At 43.6% G+C, this 22,621-nt stretch overlaps 2 protein-coding genes across 4 annotated transcripts in view; one reads left to right on the forward strand and one right to left on the reverse strand.

Moving 5' to 3' along the window:
• Positions 1–18,200, forward strand: part of KIAA0319L (KIAA0319 like) — an 81,391-nt gene extending 63,191 nt beyond the window's left edge. For 2 of the 3 annotated variants that reach the window (XM_072610074.1, XM_072610076.1), the window contains 8 exons: positions 3,225–3,376; positions 3,706–3,844; positions 5,869–6,028; positions 6,534–6,676; positions 7,839–7,961; positions 8,583–8,673; positions 9,365–9,456; positions 16,392–18,200. In XM_072610074.1, coding sequence (XP_072466175.1) covers positions 3,225–3,376; positions 3,706–3,844; positions 5,869–6,028; positions 6,534–6,676; positions 7,839–7,961; positions 8,583–8,673; positions 9,365–9,456; positions 16,392–16,579 — 1,088 coding nt within the window. In that variant the 3' untranslated portion in view covers positions 16,580–18,200. The remainder of the gene's footprint in view (positions 1–3,224; positions 3,377–3,705; positions 3,845–5,868; positions 6,029–6,533; positions 6,677–7,838; positions 7,962–8,582; positions 8,674–9,364; positions 9,457–16,391) is intronic. The other variant, XM_072610075.1, reaches the window with a different exon arrangement.
• A 2,945-nt stretch (positions 18,201–21,145) lies between these two features.
• LOC140504752 (ATP synthase subunit ATP5MPL, mitochondrial-like) lies at positions 21,146–21,754 on the reverse strand. Its single transcript, XM_072610081.1, has one exon. It carries the CDS (start codon positions 21,655–21,657, stop codon positions 21,472–21,474), a length of 186 nt encoding a protein of 61 aa, XP_072466182.1. The 5' UTR covers positions 21,658–21,754; the 3' UTR covers positions 21,146–21,471.
• Between the last annotated feature and the right edge of the window lie 867 nt (positions 21,755–22,621).

A 22,621-nucleotide genomic window follows, 5' to 3' on the forward strand; every position in this document is an offset into this window, starting at 1 on the left:
AGAGATGGAGAGAAGGAGAGGGATGAGACAGAGAGAGAGATGAGAAACAGAGACAAAGAGAGGTGAGACAGAGACAAGCAGAAATGAGGAAGGGAGAAAAAGATGAAAAGAAAGAAACATGGGCAGGGGAGTGGGGGATAGGGAAGGGAAGAGAAAAAAAATAGAAGTAAAGACCTTTCCTTTTTCTGAGCACATGTGTGGATTTGGGGAGGGGGTTCTGAGGGAGGGGGTGACTGCAGTACTTACTTTGTTTTGGTGCCTCACAAATAAGGGGGTGATCTGACTCTCCTACTGACTGCAGTGACATCTGCTGTCAGACTTTATAGTGGCTGCTTCAAACTAGGCTCCTACAGCTGATGGGGCTTCTTTTAGTGGCTGGCAAGAGTCGTTTCAAGAGGAGAACACAGTATTTTCAGTTTTTTCATCCATCTCTAGGCTCCTACTCAGAAAAAGACATCAAAATTGTATATAATGATAGTCAGATGTGGTCTGTTAGAACACTCAGAAAAACTAAAGCTGTCCCTCCATCTTTTTCTTCTCTCTTCATTTACCCCCTTAATTCTTTTTCTCCTCCTTTCCCCTCTCCCTCTTTCCTTTTCTCCTTCCTTTTCCTCCTTTTCTCCCTTCACTCCCTTTTTTCACTCTCCCTTCCCTCCTTTTTCTCTCATCCCCCTCCTCCCTTTTCAACTGTCTCCCTCTTTTTTCTTTTCTCCCTCCTATCCTTTCCTTCATCCTCTCTTCTTTTACATTTCCCTTCCTATTTCTTCATTCTTCCCTTCTCTCTGTCCTGCCAGGTATCTTCCCATTTCCCAAGCCAGCTGGCACTTAATCCCTCTCTGGCTCACTCTTCTCCTCTCTCCTCTCTGTTCTCTCCCTCCCTTTCACTCCATGCCTTTACTCAGTCTCTCCTTGTTTAAATTAATCTTTTTATCCATGTATTTTGGTTTTTTACCTCACTTATATTTTTCTGATTGATCCCTCTCCTCTCTTCCTACCAGAAAGACATCCTTCATCATAAAGAAAAAAGAAGAGGGGGAAAATTTATTAAAACTCACCTCCATGTCATCCAAGTCCCACCCCATCTGTGTTGTTCCATGCCTGTAGTCATGTTCCATGTTTTCAAAGAAAGGAAATTCTCCCTTTTTTCTTGTTCTCTCCCTCTTTTTTCCACTGACTGTTCCCCTCCCCCATTTTTTTGCTCTTGAAGTGTAAGCCCGTGGAAGGCCTATTGGATTCAGAGTTACAGGACCTGCTTTAATCTCAGCTCTGCCTTTGGCTATTTGTGTAACCCTGGGCAAGTCCCTTTCTGGGACTCAGTTTCTTCATCTGTAAAATAAGGGCATTGACCTGATAGACTTCTAACGTCCTTCCAGCTCTAAATCTAGGATATTTTTAATGCCTTTTTAAACCATTTATCATATTACATAGTAGCTCCCCCTTCTTTGAATCGTTTAACTATTACAAGTCTTTGCAAAACTGGCTTTCCTATGGAGAAACTACATTAACACTCAGTGTATTATAGATATCAGCAAAATGAAACCCAGATTCTCTTATTTTCTGAGTCTTTTGCTTTCATTTGCTTTATTTCTTAAAGTCTTTGTTGTTATTTTGAACTTACATTTCTATGTGCAAAAAAACAGAAAAAATGATTATATATGTAACTATGAACTTATATTACATAGTTTTTCCTTAACCATTAACAAAGTTTTCCTGCTTATCATCTCCTAAACTTGCTTCTGCTCTCTTTTGTCTAAACTTTCAATGTTTCATTGAATTACTTTTCTCTTTCTGCATCTTTATCATTACCCCACCAACCTATCTTCCTCTTTCCCAAGCCTTCACTTGTAATATGTAAGTAGAGTCAAACAAATATAGCAAAACAAATCAACACATTAGTCATGCTTGAAAACATGTCTTATCTAGTACCTCTGACCCGTCATCTCTCTACCAAGATCTGGGAAGGTGATTCATCATCAGTTATATCAAATCATGGTTGGTTTCCAACTTGACCACAGTTCTCTAGCTTTCTGAAGTTGTTTTCCTTTATATTATTGTGATCCCATGTAAATTGTTATCCTGATTCTGCTTACTTCAAAAGACAGAAGTGAAACAGACCCTACCTCAAGGAGCTTACATCCCAATAGGAAAAAACCACACATCTAGTCACATAAAACAGGTAACTTTAAAGGGTCAGGCACTAACAGCCAAGGTGAGGAGCGGAAGGTTGAGGGTAGGAAAGGCCTGCTGCAGAAGGTGGTGCTTTAATTGAGTCTTGAAGAACATCATGGATTCCAAGAGGCACAGCTGAAGAAGGAGAGCATTCCAGGTGTGCACCTAAATGGGAGACGGAGCAGAGACTCTAGTGATCCTGGAGGAGAGGGATATGTAAGAAGATCAGAAAGTTAGTAGGAGACTGAGAAATGTTTCAAATGCCAAACATTTGGTATTTAATTTTAATTCCATTTTAACATTTGATTATAGAAATAATAGGGAGCCACTGTATTTTTTTTTTAGTAGAGGAATGATATGATCATACCTGTACTTTAGGAAAGTCACTGTGGTAGCTATGTGGAAGATGTGTTAGAGTAGAGAAGAGACTACAGCAGAGAAACCACTTAGGAGATCAATGAAATAGTCTAGGTGATAGAGGACAAGGACCTGAACTAGGGCGATGACTGTGAGTGAAGAGCAGGGAACATAATCCAGAGGTGCTGTAAGACTTAACAACTCGTTGTTTACGTGAGATGAATGAGAGAAAGTCATTTTCCTCTGTTTCTGACCTCTTTGGAGTGTATGCCTGGTTGTATTACTGAGTCCAAGGATACACACACAGTTTAGTTACTTCTTTAGAGATAGTTCCGGATTGCTTTCCAGAATGATTTTCATTTGCTTTCATCATATACTATCAAAGCAGAAAGATGGAGTCCTTCAGAGGATGCTCAAAGAGCCCAAAGAGCATAAGCAACAATGATTTTTACCCTTGTTTTAAGATGGCCCCAGAACTCATCTCTATATAAGACAAGAATTTCATGTCCTAATAAGTGCTGACCTTAAATCTCTAGTACATAAAGTTGGTTACTGGCATAGTCAAGTCTTCATAAAAATTGTCCAAAATGTTGATATTTTGGTGTCTCCATAAATACCACAAATACCCTGAAATCATGGAAAATCAATCCTTCCTTCTGGCATTTTAGATTTCCCTAAATGCTTTTCTCTTTGTATAGAAATGAACAAGCCACCTGTAGCCAAAATAATTGGGAATGTAGTAATTACTCTGCCCACTAATACAGCTGAATTGGATGGATCCAGGTCCTCTGATGACAAGGGCATAGTCAGTTACCTCTGGACTAGGGATGAAGGAAGTCCAGCAGCGGGGGTAAGTATTCTGGTAATTGTGACGTTTGACGTAAGGTCCAAAATTTAAGCTCAGTCAACACACATTTATTAAGTACCTATGATGTGCCATGCAGTTTGCCAAATGTTCCCTCTTACTAAACTTAAAGTATAATTATACAGCCATAGTTTTTCATAATTCTTTATTTTTCCTGATAATCTGTTGAGAATTCAGATCAGGAATTGATCTGAATTGAAGCAGGAGAGTATAATGTAATACATAGTAGGGAGCTGCTATAGGAATCCTAAGAAGGAAATGGCAGTGTTGTTTTTTTCCCCAAAAAAATATCATCTGTGTTATTCAATCCACAGGAAGTATTAAATCATTCTGACCATCAACCCATTCTATTTCTCTCTAATCTGGTGGAAGGAACTTATACATTTCACTTGAGAGTGACTGATGCAAAGGGTGAGAGTGACACAGACAGGACTACTGTGGATGTGAAGCCTGGTGAGTCTTTCTAGGGCCAGCACCCAAGGGAGCAGTTAGTCTCTACCTTAAGGGTGACTTTTCTTGACTTAGCACAGGCAGGGCTCGATGTGATGTCTTGGGTCTTACTGTCCAATGGGTGGTGGTAAAAGCGTGGGATAGTTTGGTGATTTTGAGCTCGGGGACATGGGTAGCTTGAGTCATGATGCTTCATCAGAGCCCAGATGCAGAAAACAATTTATTTTTGTAAGATGAGCCTGAGGCTTTATGTGACAGCTCACCGAAGGTAAAATAACTGACATCCTTTAAGTTAGCAGATTTGCAAAAATGAGATGTCCTTCTTAAATAGAGCTTTGTGTCTTTTATTTTGCTGCAAGGCTAATTTGTGCTGTAGCTTTGGGAAGAAGGAAATAATTTATCAGGGCCTTTGCATTCCAGAGCATCTGGTAAGGAAGGGATGGTGACAGCCCACTCTGGAGTACTGAGGCTAACAATAGAAAGCTCAGGTATGGAAAGACTCCTCCTCCAGGCAGGATGGTTAGCCTCTTCCACTGAAGAAGCTTGCTGTCTGTATGAAAACCACAGCTAATCTACATGCAAATTGTGCATCCAAATATATAAATGAGGTAGCTACTCTTGACAATGAAAATTTTTCCTTCTAAATGTAGAAACCAACAGTCTTTAATCACTTCTTCAAGAGTAACCTAATGGAGAACATAGCAGCACCATAACTGTCCTAGTTAAAGATGCTTCCGCCATTTTGACATATCAGGGTTTCTTTGGAGCCAGGTTCTTATTGACAGGTCTCCTTGTTCTACTGTTGTTGCTCATAGCACCTCTCTTCTCATAGAATCATGTGCTTTGAAGTTGGAAAGGATCTAAGAGATCATCTAGGTCATTTTACAGATGGAGAAACTGAGGCCTAGGTAAGGGTCACATAAGTATCAAGGAGCAGAGTCAGATCCCTTAATTCTAGATTCAGTGGGAGATTTTTCTTCACTCCACCAGGGTGAGGTCCCGACAAGGTGTTCCAAGGTCAAACAGATTTCATTTTAAATTATATTTGTTCGTCTTAAATTAATCCTCAGATTAATTAACTTAATCCTTAAATTCTCCTCAGAAGATCCACCTAATACACTGGAAATCTTCCTTTAGATCTTTTAATTTAATATATATGTGATAGTGCAATAAATAAATACTGCCCTTTCACTTTCCATTTGTACCCAGCAAGTTTTAACAAAAAATTAGCTAAATTTATCCATTATTTAGTAAGCACATTTAGGGTTAGCAGCTCATTATGAAGGGAGCTTATTAATTCCCAAGGCAGCCCATTCCATTGATAAACAACTGTAATTGTTAGGAAATTCTTTTTTACATGGACCTCAAATCTGCTTCCCTTTAACTTTTGTCTGTTGAGCCTACTTTTTTTCCCACTAGGTCCCAGTTGAAGAAGTTTGTTCTCTTTTCCCCATGACAGCCCTTCAGATTGATGAAGACTATTACTTCAGTATGTTGAGTGAGCCTAAGCTATCCACTTCCTGCAATAGACAAGACCATTTAGACATCAGACTGAAAACAGAACCATAATTTATAACTTGAAGTTCACCAAGCTTGCTCAGCCAGCCAACCTTCTGTTGCTTTGTTTCCAAATTTTACCTGATAAACCCCTGCAGGTAGGCCCTAGGGCAGAGTCCAGGCATGGTCTTGAAGTCTTTATATGTATATGGATATCTGGAATCATCTATAGCTTCTTGATACTGGAAGAAGGCCAGCTATGGTTCTAAGGAAACTTTCTGCCACCTCCTTTCTTGTGTGCCAGAGTAAATGTCTAAAGGCATTGTCAGGGCAGCTAGGTGACAGAGTAGATAAAGCACTGGTCCTGAAGTCAGGAGGACTTGAGTTCAAATCTAGTCTCAGACACTTAGCTGTGTGACCCTTGGGCAAGTCATTTAACCCCAGCTGCCTCCAAACAAAACAATAAAGGTATTGTGTCTTTCAGGAAGTGTGCTGACTACTTTGCTCTGCCTGCTCTCTGTCCTTTACAGACCCCAGGAAGAATAACCTGGTGGAGATGATCCTGGATGTCAATGTCAGCCAACTGACAGAGAGGCAGAAGGGGATGTTCATTCGGCAGATTGGTGTCCTCCTGGGGGTGCTGGATTCTGACATCACTGTGCAAAAGATCCAGCCATACACAGAGCAGAGGTAGGGATGGAGGAGAGGAGATGGTCAAGGGGCCAGGCTTCCACTGAGTGAGAATGGGGGTGGAGAGGCCTAGGCTTCTTCATTTTTAGCCTGTCACAGCAAAGGGAGAAAGTTTCCAAGTCTTCTGTGGTAATAATCTGTCTCTTAGCTCTAGAATGTCTCTCTCTGTTTCCAGTATCACCAGACAAAAATAATTCATGAAATCTAACCTACCTTAACAGAGCAGCTAGGTAGTACAGCGGTTAGAGTGCTGGACTTGGAGTTAGGAAGACCTGTGTTCCCTGCCTCAGACACTTCCTAGCTGTGTGACCATAGGCAAGTCACTGAACCTCTCTGGATTTCAATTTCCTCATTTATAAAATGACCCCTATGTACTCTTGTAACTCTAAAGCTGTGGTCTTAAGGTGAAGAGATCTTACCTAGCCTTTGTTGACCCATTTAGAAAGGGCCTCTAATGTCAGCATCAGATTTCATTGCCTTTTTCCTGGGTTGCATTTCCTCACAGCACGAAGATGGTGTTTTTTGTACAGAATGAGCCTCCACAGCAGATCTTTAAAGGCCATGATGTTGCAGCAATGCTCAAGAGTGAGCTGAGGAAGCAGCAAACAGATTTCCTGATCTTTCGAGCCCTGGAAATCAATACCGTCAGTGAGTAGTTCTAGGCCATGGGAATAGAAAGCCCTGACTCCACAACCCAGGAATCTGTCAGAAGAAGCTTTGTCATTCTTCCCTTCCTATAGAAAGTGGAATCCGAAGGGTCATTCTCATTGTCTCTGATTCTTGATGTTGATAAGATTTTGACTGGTATTCATGTTGCCTCAAGAGGTATCATGATATGATGGCTAGAGAGCACTGTCCTTGGGGTCAGGAGAACCTGGGTTCAAGTGCCACCTCTAATTTTTACAGTCTGTCCAGGGCAAGTCTCTTAATTTTACAAGAAGCCTTTTCCAGTTCCCCTTACTAGTGCCTTCCCTCTGTGATGATCTCCAGTTCATCCTCTCTGTGTCTTGTTTGTACCTAGTTGTTTGCATGTTGTCTCCCCTCGTTGGACTGCGAGCTCCTGGGTCTTTTACCTTCCTTTGTATCTCTATCTCTTAGCATAGAGCCTAGCATGTAGTAAGTGCTTATTAAATGTTTATAACTTGATTTAACCTTTACGTGCTCCAAGCAACTCCTTTAGACCCTTTAGTTGTAGAACAAGTGTCAGTGTGCACTGGGGGAAAGAGTCTCCTTGCTGGAAATTCCCAATACCAATGAAATAGTAGGTTCACATCAGAACAAATAATAATAAAACAAACCCAATCATGAACTTACCAGCCCCTGAACCTGGTTACTGTGTGGGTCAAATGGTGTTCCCCCTCATTACTCAGTGAGTAAGGTCTCACTGCCCACAGTCTGTAACATAAGCATTGAATCTTTGCTCAAACATCCTTGGGATGATAGGCCTTTGCTGTGTGACAGCAAGCATTGATGAAGCCCTCACCAGATACATTGGGAACATCTTGGTGTGGACTTCTACAGATGAGAACTATTCCATGAAGGGCTTGGAAAACCTTAAAGGTTGTTCAAAGATCAGCCCATGTTCTGCTTGTTGTGGCTTGATCCAGTCATACACATTAGAGCAGGCGCCCAGGCCGGCCTGGGGAACATAGGAAACCCTGTCTTTGGGAAACTGCCATAGACCCAGGAGCATTAAACCCTTTGAGCACTCTGCACTCTGTACTCTGCCTTGGGAGTCAGAGCCCTCCCTCCTGCTAGCTTGGCTAAAAACTTGGCTTTTTTAGTGATCTTCCTTCCCTTCCTCCATCAGCATGTCAGCTAAACTGCTCTGATCATGGCCACTGCGATTCTTTCACCAAGCGCTGCATCTGCGACCCTTTCTGGATGGAGAATTTCATCAAAGTGCAGCTCAGAGACGGAGAGAGCAACTGCGGTATGTGCCCTTGGGAGCTCTGTCAGTCTAATTTAGCATTGATCTCGTCTCTGAAGTGATCAGGCCTATTGGTCTGGCAGTGGAGACTAGCTTTGGGCATTTTTATGCCCCTTCTGTACACTCTTGTTTCTTAAGGTCTGGGTAAGGTCTAAGAATAAAATGAGTTATGTTAACATAAGCAAAGCACTTAAGCAAGATGAGGCCTACTGAGAGAGACTTTCTGGAGTTCATCAGTATGATTTATCTTCTTTGTTTCTCCCCTGTCACAGAAGTAGCTTTCCATTTATCCATAATTCTCTATATCAGCCATTCATTTTAGAAGCAACAGTGATGATAGCCAGTGAACTTTTAGGACTTCCCCCAACAGGGCCTAGAGGGTCCTTCTTCCTTGTGCACAAAGGGCTGAACTCTGACCTTCCCTGGAGAGCCCTGAGACTGACCAGGAAATAGGTCTACTTTTTTCCATTGGGTCTTGATCTTGCTTCCAGACTCATATTCCTTTCTGGTTCTTACCTGTACCTACAAATGTCTACCTTTACATTTGCTCTCAACAGCAAGGAAGCAGTTGCCCTGGCCCCATCTCTACCTTCCCAACACTTACTTTTTAGTTTTCCTCTACAGAGTGGAGCGTCCTCTATGTCATCATTGCGTCGTTTGTCATTATTGTTGCATTGGGGATCCTGTCCTGGACTATGGTCTGCTGCTGTAAGAGGTAAGACAGGAAAGGACCCAGCAAACTGGTAACTCCTCCCCACAACTTAAGACTATGTGTAACTAGCTATCACCTTCCTTTTTTACATTATAATTGTCACAGCCACATTGTTAGAGTGACTTTGCCATTCTGCAGATATAGTTAAGGACTAGTTGCCATTACACTGTCATCAAGGTCACTGTCCTCTTTCCCACAATATGAGAGGACTAGGACAGTAAAATTTGCTAAAGTGGGTGATATTTTAAGAGAAAACATGACTTTCTGCCTGTTTCCTTAACCTGTCAGCCTGTGAGGCCCAGTACACATGTTCAGACACTGTGCTACCTGTCCAGGCCTGGAGCCTCTTTCATCAGCCCTGACTCGACTTGTTATTATACCTTCCTCCCCTTCTTGCACTCTCTAGTAAAGCTAACATTCCAACTGCCATTTCCCATCTCTGTACTTTTCCACTGTCCCCCATGCCCAGAATGCACTTCCACCTCATCTCTACCTCTCGGTGTCCCTGCTTCCTTCTTTTTGTGCTTATGAATCTCCCCTTGCTCCTAATGCTTCCTCCACTTATTATCTCCTCTGAAACACCGTGAGCACTATAAGGCCAGGAATTGTTTCCATTTGGTCTCTGTATCACCAGCATCTTACTTAGAGTGGCTAGCATATAATAAACAGTAAATGATTCTTGTCTGTTTTCTAGGCGAAAAGGGAAACCTAAGAGGAAAAGCAAGTACAAAATCTTGGATGCCACAGATCAGGAAAGTTTGGAGCTAAAACCAAACCCCAGAGCAGGTAATCCTTCTCCTGGGCAGTCATCTGAAGCTGGGGAAAGGAAGTTTTTTATCCTACCTGTTCAAAATAAAAGTGTTGGAATCTGGGCCAACTCAGCAAGATGCTGTTCACTTGACCTTGATTCTTTGAAGTGAATGTGATGCACATAGGGAGGGCAGATTTCCTGGCGAGAACTCCAGGAGGACCTCTAGTTAGCTACCTCTGTTACATAGAGCTGAAGTGAATCAGCCCATAGGCTAGAGAAGAGCCAAGACATCACCAAAGCTGGAGGAATGACTTCTGAGGGTGCTGACTGATAAACTTGGAAAGATCATGGAGAGCCAGAAAGGTTTGCTGCAGATTAGGAAATGAGCAAATCTCCTAATTTTCTCATTTTTTAAGTAGAGGATGGAGGCTTGAAGTCTTCAAATTTTAGACCAGTAAGCTTGAACTTGATTCTGTTAAAATTCTAGAATGTGAAAGGATGGTTTGTGAACATCTGAATGGGGAGCAATGAACACTAAAAACCAGAAAGGCATTATCAAAAACTACTTTGTCAGACTCCTCTCAGTAGTTATCAGGAGAAGTGCTGTAAATATGGAGAGTATGCCTAGATTTCAGCAAAGCAGTTGGTAGTTGTTCATTACTGTCCTTGTGAACATGGTGGAGAGATGTTGGTGATGGATTTAGAACTGGCTGAATGCTCAGACCTCTGGCTCTCATCTAATAAAGAGTGGGTATTGATGGGGTCAGTGTCAGGTTGGTAGGAGGTCTCTAGTAGAATGCCTCGAGAATCTAATTTTTGGCCTTTTGTTGCTCAATATTGTGATTGGTTATTTGGGAGTTAGCATAGAAGCATGCTCTTGAGGTATGCAGATGGCATAAATGTAGACGAGAGAGCTAACAGATCGGATAACAGCCAAGATCCAGAAAGCTCTCACTAAGACAGATGATAGGGTGAAGTGAACAGAAATGGCACAGTGGAAGGAGTGCTGGATTTGGAGTCAAAAGACTTCAGTTCACATCCTGGCTCTGTTACCTCTGGCACCTTAGGCAAGTCACAGCTTTCCTGGGCCTGCATTTTCTCATCTGTAAAATGAGAGGAGGATGGGTTAGGTGACTTTTGAGGTCCCGTTTGTCTCTAAATCTGTAATTGTTTGAAAGATAGAATATTTAACTGAGAAAGGAAAGGCAAGGGGAGAGAGTGTGGCTATAGAACAACTCCTGTGAATGAAATCTAGGAATTTTAGTGGACTGTGTCTATCACCAGTGTGATACGATTGCTAGAAAAGTTCATATAAATCCTAGACTAAATTAAGAGAAGTGAGGATAGTGTCCAGAATTAGGAAAGTGGTGATCCCATTATAATCTACCCTAGTCAAATTACGTCTGAGAAATAAGGACATAGATAAATTGGAATATGTCTGGAGAAGGACAGCCAGAGTAGTGAAACAGCTCGAGTTCATGCCTTTTGAAGGTCAGGTAAAGAAAATGGGAATATTTAGCCTAGAGAAAAGTTGGGGGGAGGGGGGTGGATAGTATATAACTGTCTCTAAGTATTGAAAGTTCCTCCCTCATGTAGAAGAAGAATTAGATTTCATTCTGCTTGACCCCAGAGGACAGAACTAGCAGCAGTGGGTAGATGTAAGGGAAAACTTATGAATAGTTAGATCTGTCCAAATAGTGGGAACACAGCCTTTGGGAGTATCAGATTCCTTATTCCTAGAGATATTTAAGCAAAGATTAGATGGACACACCCTACCCCACCCCAGTCAGGAGTGCTATAGAGAGGATTCTTCCTCAGGTCCAGGTTAGACTAGATGCCCCCAAAGATCCCTGCCAGGCCTGAGAAACTGTGATTCTGAAGGGGTTGAGTGGCTCTGCCACAGCAGGTTATAGACCTAAGGCATGGAGGCTATAAGGAGAGCCAGAAAAGGAGTCTGCAGTAAGTGGCTCACTCCGCCAAGGGTTCCCTCTGACTCCTGCTAGTGCCTAAAGCCTTTTCTTCCTGTCCATCCCACTGGAAACTGGCACTTTGGCCCTCCCCATTTTGGCCTGGAACCCAGCTTTGAGGGCCCTTCCACATGCACTGGTGACTGGTTCTCGCCTAGTGTCAGCATAGTGCGCTAGTGAGAGGAAATGTAGATAGGGCTCTCATGCAGTTAGCCACCCCTCAGCATGGCTTCATAACCAAGTCACACCTGCTTTTCTGAGTTGTTACTTAAAACACTGGGTCTTCTGACTGTGTGCCTTTGCCCTGGCTGTCCTCCATGCCCGGAGTGCTCTCCCTCCTTACCTCCGTCTCCTGCCTTTCTTCAGGACTCAGCTCCCATCCCACTTTTCCAGGTCTCCTTCCTTCCTTCTCCCCTCCACTGCCCTTTTTTACCTTTCTTCTACGCTGTGTGTAGCTCATATACTCATGGTTTTTTGTGGGTCATCCTGCAAGTACCCCTCCTCCCCATTAGAATGTGACCTCTTTGATGACAAGGAACCTTGTTCTGAGTTTTTTTTCTTAATGACAGGGATTCAATAATACAATATCTGGCACATTGTAAGCACTTAAAAAAAGAGTTTATTATCTGACTGACCTGAACTCTTTCATCAGCCTCCTCCCTGAATCTCTCTTTTCCCACTAGAATGCTTGGTTCATTTTCTTCCTGTTTTTTTGTACCTGTACTTTCAGGCAGTGTCTCAGCAACTCAGTAGATCCCCCTCAGCTCTGGGATTCTTTTATCTGTACTGCCACTAGAATCCCTTTGAACAATCTGGTGCTGTGGTGGTACATGGCTCCTGCTTCCAGAAATTCTGGCAGTGGCACAAGCCCATCAGAAATCATTGTGCTGATGGGCCTAGGAGAGGCTGAGCCTGATGTGCTGATCCTGGTACCCAGAGTCCACAGCCCTAGTGTGACGTGTGTCTCTGAGCTGGGACAACTGTACTCAAGCCTCTGAAGGCACTGTTAACTGGAGGGGTCATAGGATCATAGTGGAGATTAGAAAGGACCTTGCACTCATCTAGCCCACTTCCCTCATTTTACAGATAAGGAAACCAAGAGAAGTGTGACCTGGCCAAGGTCATATGGGTGGCACAGTCCAGGTTCAAACTTCAGGCCTCTAACTTCTAACCCAGTTCCCTTTCCACTCTACTCTGCTGCCTCAAGTTCAGTTAGCGTTCGTTTAGGTGTACATAGTTCACCTATGTACAAAGCCTTGCGCTGGGAAGGATCCAAAAATAAACTCCTTGTCCTTAAGGAACTCCTAATGTCTTTGAGGAGATAACTTTGAATAATAGCCTGAGACAGACTGAGGAGGAGTTTGAACTTTGTCCTCATGGGAGTCATTGAAGGTTTCCAAGCAGGAGAGTAGCCCATGGAAGACAGATTGGAAAGAGGAGAGATTAGAAGCAGCACAAGTTAGGTTAATGCAGTAAGCCAGGTGAGGTAATGAGGGCCAGAAGTTGAGCTGGTGGCTGTGGGAATGGGAAGAAGGAATAAATATTGGGGACAAGAGAAAAGATGAGGCTTTTAAGCCATTTTGGAGTGAGTAACAGTTGTAAGTTTGGTTTTCTCCATACTGAGCTTCCCAACAGCAGGATGTACAAATGGGAAAATCAGACTGATACCTGGGAAAGAACTCTGGCTCTAGAGGTAGAGGACCTGAGTCCAAATCCCAGCATTGGTGCTATTTAGCCTCTCCAGGCCTCAGTTCCTCACCTACAAAATGAGGTTGGACTCCGAGAACCTCCCCAGCTCTGAATCTGTGTCTCTGTAGACTATGATCACTTGCTTCCAGCAAGCAGGGCCAAGAGGCATCCTGGAACACAGTCCAGGAAAGATCTCAGGGCTGGAGAGGCCAGTTTCAACTCAATTTACTTTCAGAGTATCTGCTGTGTGTAAGGCACTGCACCAGGTATGGAGGGGGTACAAAGAAAAATATTAGGCAGTCTGTTTGAAGACACTTACATTCTCTTGGGAATCTAGCACTCGTTCAGCCATCATTCATTTCTGGAGGGAGAGAGGAGTCACTATTTGTGGGATGGCTGAACACCAAAGGAAGTTCTGGTAGAAATGAAATGGAAGTACATGCAAGACATGGTGACCAACTTGTGCAAATGTCCCAGAGTGGGAGATGGAGTGTTGAGTTCAAGGGAAAAGGAAATAGTTGTGTTGTTTAGAACATCAGGTATGTATAAAGGAGCAGTGTGGAATAAGACTGGAGAGAGGAGGTTGGGACTGAGCCTTGAATGCCATGCTGAGGAATTTGTTTCTTCATAGAGACAGTAGGGAACCAGTGGAGGTTTTTTTGTACTAGCAAGTGATTTTGGCAGCTGTGTGGAAGATGGATTGTTGAAGGGAGTGATGAGAAATGCAGAGGACAGGAAGCAAGTTACAAAAGGTCAGGTCATTGAAATGGGTCCAAACTAGTTTGGTGGCTGTGTAGGGAGAGGGCTGACCCCATGGTGTCAGGTGTGAATGACTGACCACCAAAGGAGGTCAGAGAAAGAGAAGAGACAGGGACCCGGGATAGACCCTTGAGACACAGCCATGTTTAAGAGGCAGGACATGGATTATGATCCAATAAAACAGACCGAGGAGGAGGAGGAGAAACAGGAGACAAGAGAGAAGAGAGAAACATCTAGAAGGAAAGAGCAGTTGCTACTGTCAAAAAGTCATAAAGAAGGTGAGAGGAGTTGAAGACAGAGAAGAAGTCATCCCCAGATTAAGAAGATGAGATCATCAGTAATCACTGAGGGAACAGTTTCAGTAAAGTGGTGGAATTGGAGCCAGAAGGAATTCAAGGGACTGATGAATTATTAGATAGTGAGGATGAGGAGGCAGAGAACGTGGCCCTTCTTTTTAGAAATTTGGCAGTGGAAAGAAGGAAGATAGAGACTCTTGAATAACTTGAGGGAATGGCAGGGTTAAGTAAAGGTTTTAAGAATGGAAGAGTCCTGGGCATGTTTCTATGCAGTAAAGAAAGAGCTAGTAGTTAAAGAGAGGTTGAAGAAACAGAGAGGGAATGATTGATGGGTTAAACTGCTGGAGAACATGGAAAGGGATGGGATCAAGCTGAGGGACAGTGATTTGGACTAGACAAGAAGAGCCATCTCTTCCTCAGAAACAAGAATAAAGAAAGAGAAGAGGAGGAAAAGTATAGAGTTTTAAACTAGAAGAGATGAGGGAGCTCCCAACAGATGGACTCTTTTTTTCTTATGTAAGTAGCAAGTAAGAGCTTCTGTCTCCTGAGAAGAGAAATGGGTGAGCGAGTAGCCTAAATATCATCAATTAGAGAAGAAAAAAGATCGCCATTACAATACTGAGCACCCAGCTGAGACTGTGGGAGATAGATTTGTGGAGGACTCATTTGGCACTTTTGTACATTTTCCTCCAGTGGCATTAAGCTTCAGAGAAGTAGGCAGAGTAGATAGTGAAGATGACTAGGTTTGACATTTGCCAGGGGGTGGATGGTGGAAGGAAAAGCCAGCAAGATGTTGAAAGGTGGGTAACCCTGGGGTCAAAGAGGACTATGAGGCCAGAACAAGGAGACAGACTGGGAGGAAGGAAGGGACCAGAAATCTTAGGAAGAACAAAGAGGCAGAAGGAAAGAAAAGGGATTGTGATCAGAAAAGGCAGTTTCAAAGTCATGGAACTGGAATAGGAATGGCTGAGATTTCTAAGGACTTGGAACTAAACTTTAGGTGATCCACATGTTTCCTCCAGCTGGAGGAAAATGAATGAAGGAGAAAAAGACTTATTAGAGAAATAAGGAGAAAGCCAGAAGTTCTTGTGGCTTAGAACCTAAGACAAGAGAGAATCTTAAATAGTGAAAAGGAGTTTACAGTGTCATTGCCCTGTCCTTGCTGGAGAGAGAGCTAAGAATTGAGAAAGGCCCAACTGCTCTGTTGGAGTTTGGGGGATGTTTCAGGAAAATAGTGGAAGAAGCCAAAGTACAGATGATTCAAGAGTGGGAGATGAGAAGTGGAAGCACAATGTAGATGTCTCAGTGTGTTTGTGAAAGCAGAAAGAAAGATTCCTAGCTGAAGGAGGAGTGTCTGGGTCAAGGTTGTGTTTCTTTTTTCTTTATCTTTTTTTTTCAAGATAGAGGGGACAACTGAGCATTTTGTTGGCAGAGGTGGGGAGAGCCAGCAGGGAAGGAAACGATGCTAGTGATACAGCATGACTGGGGGACCAAGATCCTAGAGAAGGCAAGAAGACATGGGATTAAGCATAGTTAATGATAATTCCTTAGTGAGAGACAAAGGGTCATCTCTTCCTTTGAGATAAGATGGGGGAATAAAATGGAAAAAAAAAATGTTGAAATGCATAGGAAGGAAGACAAACAAGCTCGCTTTGGGCAGGATCAGTCCTCAGTAAAGTAGGAAGCACAAAGCCCCTGAATGTGGGTGAGCTGATCGGTTGGATTCGAAAAGGTTTGGAACAGTTAGTAATTGGTGTAAATTTGGTTGGACAGCCAACGAGATAAAAGGATTGTTGACTAGATGAGACCACAAGATGAGGAGAGGGGAGAACTTGTCTATATCTCCAAAGTGTCTTGCATGAAGACAAATCTGTTCCTTTCTGTCTTCTACAAGGGAGTGGTCTTTGGCCTGGGAACCAGTGGAGAGAATGGTCAGGGTGAATCCTGGGTCTAAGGGATGAACTCAAATTATGTGCTCTGAAGCCAAAAACGCCTGATGTCCTGCTGGCTTGTGAATGTTCCTCCTAAACAGATTGGACTGTGGGCTCCAGAGCTCCTTTGACCACTCTGTTCCTTGAAGTTCCTGGACCATACTTGTGTCTTGTCCCTCTTTTTAGCCCCAGTATTTTCCTTGAGTGCTTTCCAGAGGACTTCCTAGTTATCTTAGTGCTATGGCTTCTCTCAGGGTTAGGCAGTGCTGGCCCAAATTTCTTCCTTTTCTCCCATCATCCTTGCTTCTTACATTCATCTCCCTTACAGGTAACAAGCAGAAGGTGCCCATCCTGAACAGTAGCCTGATGCACTCTGAATCTGAACTGGATAGTGATGAAGCTATTTTCACCTGGCCAGACCGGGAGAAGGGTCGATTGCTTCGTGGCCAGAATGGCTCTCTGCGCAATGGACAGGCTCCACTAAAGGCCAAGACCCCCAGAGAGGAGATCTTGTAGCCACCCTGCATCCTGGAGAGGAAGAGGAAGCGAGAAAGCAGAGGGGAGGCAGGGAATGTCTCTGCTTTGGGGAGGAAGGGACAGCGAAGCCTGAGAGGTCCAAGCTGCTAAGTCTTTTTCTATTGTGTGTGTGTATGTGTGTGTGTCTGTGTATGTGTGTGTGTCTGTGTGTTCGTTCCATTCTTTCTCCTGCATTCTCTCCTCTCCCTCCCTTCCCCAATTCAGAACTGGTTGTACTTGAATCCAGACATCTCTAAGGAACTCCAGAGGAAACTGTGAATGAAGAGACTTCCTCTTCCCCAGGACTTAGCACCCAACCAAAAGGACCTCTCTGGGCTGCTCAACTCAGGACCCCTTCTTCTGGGGTGAGACCAGGGCAGGGTGGGGGAGGGAACAGTGTAAGCAGTTCTGGAGGGGTTGTTCCAGTGGAGCACCCAGCCTGCCCTGTCTTCCTTCATTCCCTCCTCTTCTCCTTGCCCCTCCTCCCTCATCCTTGGATGTGGCTGCTTCTCGTCCTGAGTCCTTCCTAGAACCTAGAATGCCAGGCCACAAGGAAAAGTAGCACAGCAAAACCTCTTCCTCTTCCCTCCACCCCAGTCCCTACAGATGTAATTCCAGGATTCTGATGCCCCCAGGATAGCTTGGAATAGGAATCTTTTGTTGTGTGTTTAAATTATTTGTCCTTTCACTGAAATGAAGAGAACTAAAGCTCTTCTCCTCAAGCACCGATGGAGCACAGCTGTGGGCAAGAGGCATCTCTAGTTGTTTATGGGTTAGCTAGGCCTTCCCCTTGGGAGCCCAGGCTTATTCAGCAGGGATTCTCCCACTCCTCTGCCCCTACCACTGCCCTCTGCTCATTCTGTCAGCTGTGGAGCACTCATGGACAGCCTCTGGATCCCCTTGGCATCCAAGCCCTGCATCTGTCCTTCAGTCAGTCTTTTTCTCCACTTACGAACTGGGGAAGGGAGAGAGGGGGGCTGCCCAAAGGACAGGGCTGGGCCCATTCATTTCAGTGATGACTGCATCCCTGATGCTTTTTTGGTTACCATGCCTGACCTGCTTTCAGAGCAGCATCTGGCAAGTACCCACACTGTGGTCAATTCACCTGGATTGAATGATTTGTCCCCCACATTTTCCTCCTATTCTGGCTCATGGCCAATTTCCTCAAGCCTCTGAAGCCAGGGCTCCCTCCCTGTCCTGCAAGGCTGGTGTGAAGATGAAAGTGGTCACTGGAAGTGGCAGAAATGTAGCAGTAGTGTGTGTTTGTGTGTGCGCATGTGAGTATGCGTATGTGAGTGTGTGTGTACTCCTGACAGAGATGAGAATGAGGACTTTCCTCATCACTGTTTTCTCCCCGTGTATCACTGTTCATTCTCCATCAGAATGTCACTTCTTGTCTCTTGGACCTGTTTGCACACTTCAGGGCCCAGTTCTTAGCCTGGAAAATTCTCCTTGGGCAAAGAGGCTTGTTGTGCATCTTTGCCTTGCTGATGATAGTTTGCCCTCTGTTTCTGGGTGCTGGAGGTTTTGGGGGAACATTTTTTTTAAAAGATAAAAAAATTTATACTACTGCACTACAGACTTGTAAAATGATTAAACATGCTATTTAATTTTTCTTGTAGCCCACTGAATGTAGTCGTGCCTTCTTGTTAACTTTATTGAATTTTCAGCAAAACCAGCTGCTTCCCATTTGTTTTTCTCACATGTGACAGGTGCCAGCCAGGAAGTCAAGATTAGGTTCACTTAGAGCACCGGGCCTGCAGTTAGGAAGGCATGAGTTCAAATGTAGACACAGACACTTACCAGCTGTGTGACCTTAGACAAGTTACTTAATCCTATTGCCTTAGTTTCCTCATTTAAAAAAAAAATAAGCTGGAGAAGGAAATGGCAAACTACTCTGATATCTTTGCCAAAAAAACCCCACATGTGGTCACAGAGTCAGACTCAACAACTCAGGTGCCTGTAGTCCAGAGTTTCCTGAGAATTCTTGAGCCTCCCTCCCCCTCCTGTCCTTTTAGTCTGAGGAAAATGGGGACTTTTTCCTCCACTTTCACCATGGCTTTGTGCCTTGACACAGGTGATGCTTGGACACATGGGTATGCAGAGACTGTGGGAGTCTCGAGCTGTTTTGAACTATGGGCATAAGGATGAGGAGAAAGCCTTCAAATGTTCTTTGCACAGCTCTCAGTCTTCCTTATTTCTCTTAGAAGGAGTTGGAACTTTTAGCCTAAATAAGGGAAGATTCAGGGAGGACATGATAGGCGTCTTCAGCTATTTAAAGGACTGTTGTGTGTAAAAGAAATTTGATTTTTCTGCTTAGCCCCAGAAGGCAAAGCTTAGAAGCCAGAAGTAGAAGTTGCAGAGAGGCAGAGTTAGACTTGATATCAGGAAAATCTTAATGGGAACCTGCCCAAAACAGAATGAGCCATCTCAAGAGGCCATGGATGGGTACTTTCATTGGTGGTTTTTAAGGAGATGCCACACAGCCACCATTCAGGTTGGGGCAGAGGGTGGGAGGTGGGCTGGGGTGTCCTTTTCAGCTATGTATTGAACAAGAGGACCAATAAGGTCCCTTCCCACTCCGAAATTCTGTGATTTTTGTGTTTATGGGTTGGGAAAGGTATTTGAACTGTCCTCAGAGCCCCCAGGTTAAAGTGAACTCAGCCTATGGACACAAAAGTTCTTTCCAAGCATGCATTATCTCCTTTGATCCACAGAATAACTCTGAGCTGGATAGTGCTGGCATTACCCTTGTTTTACAGAGGAGAGAATCGCCTTACCTTACTTGAAGTCACTCAGCCACAAATTCATGTTCTCTAACTGCAGACCCAGGGCTCTTTGGTGATAGATTGAGGAGAGGAAGCTTGCCAAAGTACAATATGAAGTCTCGTAAATAAGATCGAAATGAGATGGTAAGATTGGAGAATGGAGCCACATGGATAAGTGAGGGTTTCATGGAGGGGTGGGATTTTACTTGGGCCTTAACAGGTTTTAAACAGAGAAGGGGGAAGATGGCAAGGTGTGTTGGGCAGGAGGGATGAGGGTGGTGGAGGGGAGAGCTTTGGTAGAGTAAAGGGTTATGTTGGAAAGAAGTGAGAGGAGGGAGAGAAGCCTAGAAACACTGGTCGATTCTCTGGCCAAATCCCATAGATGGATGTTATTTTATGAGTAGCAAGAATCATTGAAGAATTCTTAGTGAGAAAGGGGCATTTGAACGTGTGTTAGATAAGTGGAGTTCTAACAGTGAGTGGGACGCATCAAAAAAGGTGAGCTTGGAAAGAAATTGGTGCTGTTTCAGGAAGTGAGGATGCAGAGTGTTACTTGGGCTCTTATATGTGGTAGCTTTTTCTAAATTTGATTACAAGGGTTGTTTTGATAGGTTAGGGATTCCAGAAAATGACAATGATGTTTCTTCAAAATCCTTAAGGCATCAGTTTTAAAAAGAGGATATTGCAGTCAGCCAGGTCAGAGAAAACAATGGTGGTGACTATGGGAATGGGAAGGAAGTGAGGAATTAAGGTACAGAAATAATTTGTAGACCTTGGCAACTCATTTAGATTTGAGGAATTATGGCTGAGGGGCTCTGGTTTTAAAGAAGAGGGAGAAGTTAAAAATGACTGGTGAAACCATTGACCAAAAGGTGAATTGGGAAAAGGAACTGGTCTGAGAGTGAGCCATCTTCAGATGCTCTGGCCCTGCCATTGCCAACCACTCTTTCCTGCACCTCTCATCCTCGGCTCACAGGTTGAGACAGAGGAGTTGTACTACTCCTTGCTCCCCATTGCCATTTCCAGGTTTTTCCGTATCCTCCATCACTCAGTAACCTCTCTTCCTTTGAGGTTCATGCTATTCAATTATATCACCTAGTTGAAATCTTGGTAGCTGTTGTGCAGACCCCTAGGTCACTCCCCTTCTTCAGCGATATATTCCTTCCTTCCTTATAACTTTTCTCTCCTCCCCAATTCCTGCCTCATATCGGGGACTAAAGCATATATATTGATTCTCCCTCAAATATTCTAACCATTCAGTTCCTTCTCTACGCCACCTTAACGACACCCAAAGATGGTCATCCCTTTGATCTTGCCATCACCCACAAGTGCACCACCTCCATGTTCAAGGATTCTGAAATCACCTTGTCCAACTATAATCTATTGGCTTTTTCACCTTTCCCTCTGCCTTTCCTTGTGGAACACTATTCTTCATCTGCAATGTATCCTGCAATCCCTCAATTCTCTCCCAGGCTATTTATACTAGTCATTCTTTCCTCTTCTCCCTATCTTGACTCATTGGTGAACCAGTTCAGCTCTGCACTGTCCTCTCCTCTTGAACCCCTCTTTCCCTTATATCATTGACTATGCCCAGCTAAGCCTTAGCCTTGGATCTTTCATCACCTTTGCCCCTCCACACATGCTGCTGAATGAAGGTGGAGAAAATCTTTGCAACCATTCCAGCTGGGTCCACTACAGATTTATGTTACATAACCTCAGCTGGGCCTTCAGTGCTGCTAGCAGTCAGTCCTACTATACCTCCTTTATAAACTCACTATCCCACTTGCCACAGCAGCTCTTTCTTTCTTTTTTTTTTTTAAAGTTTTAATCATTTTATTTGAGGTAATTACAGTTAATCCACCAGATACATTACAAAACAAATGCTGAATTTGCAATGTATATACAGATCAAAGTTGTGAGAACCAGATAAACAAAAAAGGGATGATATCTTAATTGGACTGGAACACAATAATTTCCTTGTATATATATATGACTTTATTTCATCGTATGAATAAAAGCCTAAAAGTTAACATGGGAAATCCTTGCATTCCTCTATCATCAAATGTCCAAAATTTATAGTCGGCCTGATGTTTCACATTATGCATAATCCTAAGGTAAATCCTGTTAATGATGTCCATGAGCAGAAGCAGCTGAACCTGAACCTTTCAAAGCTTTGCTTTTTTTATCAGCACTTCTGATTTTGTTAACAATCAATCCCATCACACCCATTCCTACCCAGATTTCCTGGTAAACCTGGGTATAGTAGGGCTTCAGTGGAGTCCAAATATTTTTAATGAAGCTCTGTAACATCGTGGCTGGCTTCTGCGCGCGGGAACTTGAGCTGGCAGCAGGGAACAGCAGAAGGCCAAACACTCGGAAAGGTGACCCCGAAAGCCCCACAGCAGCTCTTTCAAACTTTTCCAACTCTCCTCAAACCTCTCATGACTTCCCTCTCTCTACTCTCTCAACTGAGAACTTTGCCTCATATTTGACAGGAAAAAAAAATAAGGCCATTCATTGCGAACTCCCTCCTCTTCCCTCTTCCTCCTCTCTCATCACTCAGATGCCTATGGCCACATTCTCCTCCTCTATCTCTGCCTTACATGATGAAGTAACCTTTCTCCTTGCCAGGTCTCTCCCCTCTATTCAAGGATTCCTTTCCATCCTATCTCCTCCAACAGATTGAACCCTCCTGTCATCCTCACTTGTTTATTTATTTTTCACTCCTTATTCTCCGGCTCATTTTCTTTTGCCTACAAACATACCCATGTCTCCTCATCCTGAAAAAAGCCCTCCTATTGATCCTTCTATTCCTGCCAACAATTATCTCATATCTCTTCTGCACTGTAGCTAAATTCCTCAAAAAGGCATCTACAATAGGTGCCTCCACTTTTTCTCTCACTCGCTTCTTAACCCTACTATGGGGACAGCTAGGTGGTACAGTGGATTGAGTGCTGGGCATGGAGTCAGGAGGACTCATCTTTCTGAGTTCAAATATGGCCTCAGATATTTACTAGCTGTGTAACCCTGTGCAAGTGACTTAACCCTATTTGCCTCAGTTTCCTCATCTGTAATATGAGCTGGAGAAGAAAATGGCAAACAGCTCCAGTATCTCTGCCAAGAAAACCCTGCATGGGGTCATGAAGAACAACTAAACAAGTGCCTACTATGTTCCAGGCACCGTTCTGAGTTAAAAGTAAGTCCCTGCCTTCGAGGAACTCAGTCAAATAGAGGGAGAAAACATGCAAACATATGTACAAATGATCTATAGATA

Source organism: Notamacropus eugenii, chromosome 5 (genome assembly GCF_028372415.1).
Source record: "Notamacropus eugenii isolate mMacEug1 chromosome 5, mMacEug1.pri_v2, whole genome shotgun sequence".
Classification (NCBI taxonomy): domain Eukaryota; kingdom Metazoa; phylum Chordata; class Mammalia; order Diprotodontia; family Macropodidae; genus Notamacropus; species Notamacropus eugenii.

Bases quoted from the DNA above. Each gene is read 5' to 3' on its own strand.
- LOC140504752 (XM_072610081.1), bottom strand. From the start codon at position 21,657: ATGTTACAGAGCTTCATTAAAAATATTTGGACTCCACTGAAGCCCTAC.